Source organism: Nelusetta ayraudi, unplaced genomic scaffold (assembly GCF_046127955.1).
Source record: "Nelusetta ayraudi isolate G7.1 ecotype Tasmania unplaced genomic scaffold, CSIRO-AGI_Nayr_v1 ptg000004l, whole genome shotgun sequence".
Classification (NCBI taxonomy): domain Eukaryota; kingdom Metazoa; phylum Chordata; class Actinopteri; order Tetraodontiformes; family Monacanthidae; genus Nelusetta; species Nelusetta ayraudi.
The window spans coordinates 13,713,976-13,724,457 of NW_027466054.1; the positions used below are offsets into that span (position 1 = coordinate 13,713,976).

Below are 10,482 nucleotides of genomic sequence, written 5' to 3' on the forward strand. Positions count from 1 at the left end.
GATTTAAAAGCAATGTGCATTTTTGATTGAATGTTTTCAATAGATCATGTGACCATTATGTTCTGCATTAACTTCAATGTAGAAATCTGTTTTTCTCCAAAACATTTAATCTGCAAGAGCACCTTAACAATGGTTCATGTCAAAGGTGTTTTTGTTGGCAGTGGCTCGTTCATCAGGTTCTGATACCCTCACCTCTTGTCTGCAGTGGTTGCTCTTTCACCTTAAACAACAACAAACTTTTGTATCAAGTGTGTTTTCTTGGCCTTTTCACACCCTTGCTTGTTTTTGGGATGTGCGTTGGGTAACCAACTTATCACTTTGAGCACGCGGGCCCGATTCCACTTGAGGAGGAGGCCGTGATGCAGTTGCTGGCCCAGAATGTCTGCTGAGCACCTTCTCAGAATAAACACTGCACCTTAACTACAATAAATGACAAACAGCAAACTTTTAAACTTTAAATATGATTGTGTTTTTTGGCACAAATGACCTGCTGAAATTTGGGTTTACACAGATTTACCTACTTTTCACCAGGGGACCTGAGCCATAATCATGATATGTTTTCTGTTTACAGTCTTCTTTGAATATATTAAGTTAGATCATCTAAACTAAGAAACTAAGCAAAATCATAAGTTATAATTCACAATAAATTCAGAAACACATGAGGATTTTTTTTTTTTTTTTTTGAATGACTTCACACACCTGAAAGACCCTATACGAAGCCCAGTTGAGTTTGACTTAAGCATTGTGGGCAACTTTGAATAACTTTTAAATCTGTATTTTGCATTCCTTAACGTTTCATCTCTGCTTCTGTGACCTGTCATTATACTGCACCCTGGTAAGCGTTTTCAAACCTAATGTTTTACGTCAAGAAAAAGAGTGTGCGTCTTTCCTTCTGCGTCATGACTGTTGAAAATTAACTCTGTGGCGCGATAAATTATTTATTGCCATTCGCTTGTGTTGTCTTTTCACGTCTGCAAGTTGGTTAGAGCTAGTGTGATGTAACCATGAGGTGGAAATGCATTTAAAGATTTTTTTTTTTGTGAAAAAGTGAAAGAAATTATGACAAGCATGATGCATGTGATCCATGTAAAGCGGGCTCTAGATTTGATTTTAATTCTGTTGCTCATGTCTCTACAGGGAGGTCTGTCAAGCCAAGGGTCCCTAACAGAAAATGGGCAAATTGTCCACAAGGCCTGACAGAGACTCATTTATCATGAAATAGATCACATATATCACAAATACGTGCGGTATCCAAAAACCTCTGCCTTCCCATTTCAACTGACGCCTGAAACTCTTTTCTCTCTTTCTTTTCTCCGTATTCTTACTAATTTCGTAACAGGTTGCCATGTAACTCATCAATTCTCCCGCCGCCTTGGCAAAGTGTCGACAAAGCGACTGACTTGTGCAACAACGCAAAACCCCCTGATGTTAAAGTCTAACTGCGCGCCCAAAGAACACAACACACACACACACACACACAGACACACACACACACGAGAACAGCTGCACGTGGCAGGTACCTGGCGTCGGGAAGCTCCAAAAGCACATGCGTCGACGTCCCTCCTCTGACACGCCCCTCACGCTTTATTAACCGCCAAAAAGCAAAAACCGCCACAGTGGAGCGCGTGCCGGCTGCAAGATGGGAGCGGTGGTCATGGAGGGGTCAGAGAAAACACAGGACAAGCAGGCGGTGGACGGACTGAAGGAGGAGGTGAAGGTTGAAGCGGCCTCCGCTGCCCAGGAGTCCGCTGAGGAAGGCTGCCCCTGCCTGGGCAGGGTGGGCCGCCTCCTCCCGCCGAAGTACTGGGATGAACTGAGGCAGCTGATGCACCTAGCGGGACCTGTGGTAAGACTCGGAACACACACGACTGACGGCATTAAGAGACTTTTCACCGAAAATGTGTTTCCTTTTTTTTTTTTTTTTTTTTTTTAATGCTTTCCAGTGGCGTTATCTCGCTAATTAGAGTGCGCGTGTGTGATGTTGTTATCATGCTGGTCCGACACATTCCTACCAGACAATTTCTAGCTGGCCATAATAGGTACTTCACTCACCTCTGGAGCCCCAGAATAGCAGAGTCAACACTGGCATTCACCACCACCATCATCAGAGCTGGAAACTTAAACAAAAACTGTGTCTGTGCCCCCCCCTCATCCGAGCAGGCTTGTTTGTTGTGAAATGATGCTTGAAAGGGTTTGGTTTTGAAATTTAACCATATATAAATATATTGTTTAAAATATGAACCCGCAAAATACATTAGGTCGGATGTCTAATTTTCAAGGAACATGTGAAGATGTTGCACAATACATTGTTTATATTTTCATTCTCTGTGTTCACTACATTTTTTTGTATTTCAAATGTTTGCACAGATCATTTCGCAGATGATGACGTTTATGATCAGTTTCGTCAGCACTGTGTTCTGTGGTCACCTTGGAAAAACGGAGCTAGCTGGAGTGTCGTTGGCCATCTCGGTGAGGAGGCTGCCTTGAGTTTTGGATTTTACCACTCATTTTTTATTTGAAAGGATTTTCTTTTTTGTAAATAATCCCTTTTGTTGTGTTCCTTATCTTGCAGGTGATCAACGTGACAGGCATTTCCATTGGAACGGGTCTGTCGTTAACCTGTGACACGCTCATATCTCAGGTAGACCTCATATTTATTTGTCCAACCAAGATAAACACGGCCCACACTGCTGAGTTCCCAGGTTGTCCTGGGGCCCTATTTCAAACAAGTTCACAATGAGCCTGTAGATCATGTTAGCTTTCTTAGACTAGCTAATACCCCTGTCACAAACACGATTTCCTGACACTGTCTTTGTACCTGTCTCCTCCCCCCCTCCGTGCAGACCTATGGTAGCGGTAACCTGAAGCGCGTGGGTGTGATTCTTCAGAGGGGGATTCTGATCCTGTTGCTGGCCTGTTTCCCCTGCTGGGCTATCCTCATCAACACTGAACCCCTCCTGCTTGCTGTCAGACAGAGTCCAGAGGTGGCCAGGTCAGTCTTGGCTACTTCTGAACTGACACAGGCTTCTTAATAGATGGAATGCGTGATAACATAGGCAGATTTAGAGATAGCATGCAGTTTTTTATCATTAATATTGCGGCACATGTGTGTATTAGTTGGTAGGAGGTTTTGAAGCCCTACAGTTGGGATTCAGCCTATCTTATTGGCTTTTGGATGGGACTTTGCATTGGTTAAAAATGTAGCTCTGTAATGAATGCACCGCCAATATAACACGCGTTACTACAAGTTAGTTGAATTGCTGGCCTAACCACGATATTAACATTAAGTGCTGAATTACTGAAATGGTAACAGAAATGAGTAGGCTACTTCTACGTTCCTGATAGTCATTTCATAATAGAGGCCCTATTTTGACTATTTCCAGATTCAATACATTCAGTTGCTGGTCTGCTTCCAACAATAAACAAGGTAGTAGGTCTATATGTGGATGTCTCACCCGCATTCAAGTCTGCATAGGCGCTACTATGATAATCTGCGCAGTAACAAAGAAAAAGTTTATCTACAAGTTGGAATTTTTTGTACTTGTTTTTTTTAGTTGGCATGCCAGTAACACAAAAAGACATATTAAAGAGAAAAAAGAAAGTTTTTTTTTTTTATATGTATATAATAGGGCCCCTTTAACACAGAGAATAGACACATAGCCACCGTTCTATTGATATTTCAGTGTTGTTGTTGTTTTTACTTCAGGACACATTCACCAAGGGTCAACTTGTGTGCAACCAGCAGAAACAGAGAAGGTGCACTCAAGCCTTTAGTGTCGACAAACACAAAGTCCAGAGAACACAATAAAAAAAACAACAAAAGAATGAATAGCATTTAAACACAGCACTCGTCATTTAAAACCACAATGAGTGCCAGGACAAATAATTATTTGTTCAGTCAACGCGTTTCTCATAGAATAGGCCATTGTTTGCACCGTAGAGTAATTTTAGCCTGATAAATACAATTTTACTCGCTGCAAAAGCCAAGATTAAGCTTGTTTTGTGAAGTTTAACATGGTGTGCGGTAAATGTATTGTCAGAACAGAGAGGATTAGATTGTGAGTTCTGCTCACAAAGCCTTTCGAGCAGAGCTAAATCTGTGCATCGTAGAGCTCTCCAAGGTGCTGAGCCAGCTGGTCGGAGGCTCACACTTGTCCACAGCCTCTCTCGGGTCCATGTCAGCAAAAATAATAATAGAGGCTAAATAAGTTCTGTGCCAGCAAAGCCATTAATTGCCCTGCTTTCGACAAAAATATTGTGTTCATGATGTTCTTTGGGTGAGAGGGTGGCTCAGTGGTTAACACTGCAAATGGAACATTCCCCATTCAGACAGAGACAAAGAACAATAACAGCTTAGTCGATTATTATTTTTTTATTTTTTATTTTTTTTAAAAGCCCCTCATAAAATCAAATGAGGTGGGGACTCCCAGGTCCTTCCAAGGTTGCGGCTCAAACCTGAAGGTGATCAGACATTTCCAGTCAGCGGCTTTCGACTTTGGGAGAACCTGTCCAAGTAGATAAGACGTGCAGAATCAGTCTCTCCTCAAAATCACTTCTCAAAACTCATAATTATAGATTTGCCTTCATGCGACGTCCTCTTAGTATTATCCTTCTACTTTTTTTAGCCCGTCGTATCTCTTTTTCATTTTCCCCCACAGCCTTACATTTTCATTTCTCCAATATTATTTTGTACCTTTCACTAGAGACACTGGCTGCTTCAAAATACTGAAATGAAAGGATGCCCTGTGCACATTGTGATTTCAGACTCTTAACTTCACCGTTCATTTTTTCTTTATGTTTTCACTTTCATTTGACGTGTGCATGTGTTTTGTGTTTCACATAGTCTCACCCAGCTGTACGTGAAGATCTTCATGCCTGCTCTGCCGGTGAGAATCCCACATATTGTTTATTTTCTTGTACTGCAATCAGTCTAATTAATAATGTTTATTTTTTCCTTAAACTGATCTCAAGCTCACATTTCTTACATGTTCCCTTCCTCAGGCTTCCTTCATGTACCAGCTGCAAGCAAGATATCTACAAAATCAGGTACAGCAAGGCAGACACATGAGTGGCTATTAATGGTTGATCTACAGCAGAAATATTTTATTGATATCAACACCGGGCTGTGATGTGCTTTTCCAGGGAATCATATGGCCGCAGGTTATAACTGGACTGATTGCCAACATCTGCAATGCAATCATAAACTATATCCTGCTGTACGTTCTGGACCTGGGCGTCGCGTAAGTAGTCACAACATGTACTGCACGTTATATGTTATATGTCATATCAGTATACTACATATATAAAAATGTGAATGTGTAAAAATGTAAAGTAATAAGAAACATCTGCTCAGTGAAGGGCAGAGTTTTAGAGTTCAGCAGGTGCAGATCCTTAGATCCTTGTGGTTTTGTCGAACACCACCACTTGGGGTGAACACTGAAATCAACTGTCCGGTGACTTCCTTCCTATTTTAGGAATCACGCCTTATGTTTACCGCGTCAAAACAGCCATTAGTTTATATCAGGGGAAAGCCGGAAATTATTGGTATAGGGCGCAAAATACATGCTTAACGCACCATGCAATTGAATGCAAAACAAGACGGTGCCCCCTACAAGTGAATTTGAGTGGTTCCATAATCAAAACATTACAACACTTTTATAAGTTGTAGTGTCTGTACCCAGTTGTTGATGGTGTTTTGAATACTTTGCTGAAAAGATCCCCCTGAGTGACCGTCATGGTCTGCCACAAATCTTCCTCCGTCAGAACGCTAACTTCAACCCTCTGTTGTCCCTCCACCTCCAGCGGGTCTGCAGCAGCCAACGCCATCTCCCAGTACTTCCTGGCCGTCATCATGTACATTTACATCTGCGCCAGGGGCCTTCACAAGGCCACGTGGGGAGGTCTGTATCCCTTCTTGTACTTCAGGTGAAAATGTTGAACCGCACGATGGAAATGATTGTCTGAACAAGGATTCTTCCTGACGTAACAGTCTAGTCTTCTGCGTTTGCACCCAGTAGCCTCCTCTGTGTAATGTTTAATCGAAACGGGTTGATCTGTAATCGCGCAACAGCGGCGGTGACGCAGCTCCGGATCTCACCTGTAAATGTTTTCACCTGTTCGAGCGGCGGCGATGAATGATTAAGCGGACGGCGGCCCCAGTGTTCTCGCCGCACAGTCGTTCTTCGTCACAGGTCACCTGTCCTCTCACACCTCTCGCTCTCTGTCACACACAGGGTGGACCATGGATTGCCTGCAGGAGTGGGGGCCCTTCATCCAGCTGGCCATCCCCAGCATGCTCATGCTCTGCCTGGAGTGGTGGCTGTTCGAGGTGGGAGGCTTCCTGGCGGGAGTGATCAGCGAGGCCGAGCTGGGCTCCCAGTCCATCATATACGAGCTGACCGTTGTAGCCTACATGGTAAAAAAAAACAAAAAACAATTTCAACACCGTTGGTTGTTTTGCTAAGCACACACGTGACACTGTGATGACAGACTTCATGCACCCCCCTCCTCCTTCCCATCGTAGTTCCCGTTGGGATTATCGGCAGCCGCCAGTGTCCGAGTCGGGAACGCTCTCGGCGCAGGAGACACGGAGAGGGCCAAGCTGTCGTGCAAGGTCAACGTCATATGCGGATGTAAGAAGAAATAGCAAGTGTCCCGAGTGTCTCTTGCTGTGTCAATTCAGGTTCTGCGTCCTTGAAGTGCGCATTTTGAAAGGAAGTTGCGTCATAGCACTGCGCGAAGGCTTGTCCCAATTCCTTAGGACGCTCAAAATGCGCACTCGGAAATACGCACTCGTTTTAGCCGATTCCAAGGATGCACCGCTACTATCCTTCGCGTACTTGGGTATCCCATGATGCTTTACGTGCTGCTGCAAAGCATCGTGGGATCCTGGGGAAGTCAGCTGAAATTAGCGGCATGTACTGGTTAAGACACAACATATAAATCTAAATATTGAAGTTTCACATAAAGTATCCAGTTTTTAACGTAGGATTTTATTTATTTGATCATCCAACGGCATCGTTAGATGGCGAACCAATGGTTAGCTTGATACTATAAAAACGTCACTTCCGGGGTTGGCCAGCCGGAGGAAATACGCCGAAGGCTAGACCGTCCCGAGTGGTTACCGGGGAGGCGGGGTTTGGTCCGTCCTTCTAGGCTGGGAACTCTTAAGAACGCTTCCTTCAGACGGAGGACACTCGGTCTCAAGGGTGCAGAACCTGAATTGAGACACAGCATCTGTCTCTCACTCCAAGTACTTTGACTGTTCAATTAATAACATGTCAGATGACTTCTTGTCTCTGCTGTCATTTGCTCATTGACAGTCATCGTCGCCTGCATTATGTCGACCATCATTGGCGTCCTCAGACCCGTGATTGCCTACATCTTCACCTCAGAGGAGTGAGTCTAGTCTCCTTATCAACGTCTGGGCGCTCACAGAGTCAATGTGTTTTTTTGTCTTGTTTTGTTAAGTTTTGTTTTGGCACATTTTTATCATATTGTTTTTTTTTTGTTTCTTTTTTTTTCCAGGCTGTTACTCATTAACTAATGTCACTGCATTCATGCAAAGTCACAGTGATTGAAATCTTGATTGCTGGGAAACGCAACACGAACTCGAGGCTGCTGGAGGTTTTAAAGAACCTGCCAGGGCTTAAATAACCATACACTCCATCTCCCATAATGCATGAAAATGTGTCTTTTTATATGAAGTGGAGTTGAAATATAGCCACAAAAAAAATCTCAAAAAGTCAAAGATGAAGTAAGTTGATCCAGAGGGAAAGAAAAACAATCAACAAAGTCAATGTGATTTGTCATCATCACTGACTTGAAAAAAAAAGTTTGATCTTTGAGTGATATGGGTTTCTAAATATGATAAACTAAAAGATTTTTATTTTATTTCTGAATCTGGATTAATGTCATCATAACACAGAGTTAGATGCAAACGCACATATATTTTTGTTATATTTAAAACTATATATATTTAAAAAAATAATTCAAGCAATTATTTTGCAATGTTTAATTTTTAAATGTACCAAAATCGAGTTTGGCACCCCCGATATAAACCCAAAACACATTTCAGCGAACCAACTTGTTTGCCTGCTTGTGTCAGTCAGTAATCTCTGTCTCTGCGTGCTTTTCAGGGAAATTTTGCTGAGGGTTAGCGAAGTCCTGGTCGTCTTCTGTTTCACCCATCTCTTTGACGCTGTTGCGGTGAGATATTTTTTTCGCGTTGATGCTTTGAGATCAGATCCAAGATCACGCAAACAATAACACAGGATGAGGAATGAGAAGTTGTGTTTGCCGTGTCCAGGGCGTGACGGGCGGCGTCCTCAGGGGAGCTGGAAAACAGCTGGTCGGTGCTCTGTGCAATCTGGTGGGCCACTACTTCATCGGCTTCCCCATCGGCGTGTCCCTGATGTTCGCAGCAAAAATGGGCATCATGGGTAAGGGGAAGCCATTTCAGTAACACTTCCCTCCATTGGAAACTTTGTCTGCTTCCCAAACGGCGTTTTGAGGAGTTAACGTTCCTTCTCTCTGTGAAAGGACTTTGGACTGGACTCACCATCTGCGTGCTGATGCAGTCGATCTTTTTCCTCCTATACCTGGCCAAGCTCGACTGGAAGAAGGCAGCCGATGACGTATGTATCCCAGTGACCAGGCAGAATTGCCCTGTTTCTTTCTCTGTGAGATGCACCTGGTTTTAAATTCTGCTCGTATCGTGCGCTTCCAATTTCGCAGGCTATGATCAGAGCAGGAGTCAAAACCAAAGAAGAAACCAAAATGACCAGGATGAAGAGTGCAGGTAACTTCAAGATCCCTCATTACATCCATTATTTACACTCAGTCTGAAGTAGTCTTGCGTGATTAATGATTTTAAATAGAAACTACTACTAACACAGCATTCAGACCTTCTACAATTTTTGGAGTGACTAACAAGAAAGAGGCCGTGAGGCAGGCTCTGGTGTGCAGGTGTTGTCAATAAGCAGGGTGCGGAAGGACACAAAGGACACAGGGCTGCTTTCAACAACTGTCTGTTTTTGCACACATTTTCAGAAAAGCAAAAACAAGTAAAAGATGGACAGACTTGAGACAAATGCCTCATTGTTTGTCACCCAAGTGTGACCAAAGGTTATTTTCTAAACTTCCAGACTCATATCAGAACCATGGCCAAGTCGCTGCACCATCGCTGGATGAGGAGGGAAACATCTACGAGGAGCCCAACGTTGACCAAGAATCAAATATTTCAGAGATAAAGAAAGATAAAACCTCCCCAGTGGGGAAAGTGCTGACGCTCAGGCAGCTGCTGTTACGACGGGGCCTGGCCTTGCTGGTGATGGTCCTCATCCTGGCAGTAGGAATCGTGGCCAGTGAGCTCCTGGTGAGGTATCTGAAATGATCTGGAGATGTTGTCGAACTGCCAGTCGGCTTATCTATGTCAGAAGTTTGTCATTTAGTTTTGAAAAAAATCCACGTTTGGCTCGCTGAAGAGCCTTTCTGATTTTTTAACCTGGTCGTGACTTTCCAAATAGCCACAATTCACTATGAAAGTCAAAGGTCCCATATTAAAGCAACTGTCAGATCAGTGTTTTTCATCCCGACTCCAGTGGAGCTGTTTTGCATTGGGAATGATACAAGAAAAAAAAAAACATACGTTTAAAAAGACAAAAAACAAAAACAGTATATTTAACCCTACCTTGCTTGTTTGTAGCAGGGAGTCCATTGAAAGGCACTGAAAGACGTGTTAGTTAGGAAACATTTTTAAGTGGATTTTAAACAATATGGCACCTTGAAATTGAATGTGGTGACCGCTGGCAGGTGTTGAAAACCACCAACCTGGAACTTGAAGTAAGCATTGTTTGTTTGTTAGCATCTGATGGATGGAAAGCAAAGTATCCAAGATAGTAGAGGAACATTTTAAGATGTTTACATGCTGTTCCTTGGAGACAATAATGTATATAGATGAGGATGAGGAACCTGTGAGTTGAGTTTTATTTAAAGGTTTTTAATTTAATTTAAAGGCAGTAGGAAAGGTAAATAATCACAGCTGGGCTTGTTTTAATAGTCCACTGTTTTGTTGTTGTTGTTGCTTTTGATTGTTTTTAGTTGAAACTGGTGGACAGGATGAAAATATGAGCGATCACCTAGATGTGTTAATGTATGCCGCACATTGTTTTCCAACTTGATGCACTTAGAACACATTTTATTCTCTACTTGTTGTCCTCCTCTGCTTTTTTATGACATTCTCCTTTAATGCTATTTTTATAGATTCAAAATGCTAGATGAAACAAAAAACAGATGTAAAATTCAAATGCTGCATAACTTAAATAAAGGTCACTACGATAACGAGTACTCTCTTTGTTGTTATTAATATTGTGGCAAATTTACAAATGAACCACTCACTACGCCGATTTGGTGCGGCTAACTTAAACAAAGTACACTTTGACTCATGGTTTAAACTGAGACAAACAAAGCATGACGTGCAAC

At 42.7% G+C, this 10,482-nt stretch overlaps 1 protein-coding gene across 1 annotated transcript; it reads left to right on the forward strand.

Annotated features, from left to right (window-relative positions):
* The first annotated feature begins 1,608 nt into the window (after window positions 1-1,608).
* LOC142895308 (multidrug and toxin extrusion protein 1-like) lies at window positions 1,609-9,624 on the forward strand. Its single transcript, XM_076036233.1, has 16 exons — window positions 1,609-1,846; window positions 2,368-2,469; window positions 2,573-2,641; window positions 2,844-2,992; window positions 4,844-4,886; window positions 5,002-5,046; window positions 5,143-5,240; window positions 5,803-5,900; window positions 6,234-6,415; window positions 6,524-6,632; window positions 7,323-7,398; window positions 8,139-8,208; window positions 8,309-8,441; window positions 8,542-8,636; window positions 8,737-8,800; window positions 9,147-9,624. Exons 1-16 carry the CDS (start codon window positions 1,640-1,642, stop codon window positions 9,392-9,394), a joined length of 1,788 nt encoding a protein of 595 aa, XP_075892348.1. The 5' UTR covers window positions 1,609-1,639; the 3' UTR covers window positions 9,395-9,624.
* Window positions 9,625-10,482: the final 858 nt, after the last annotated feature.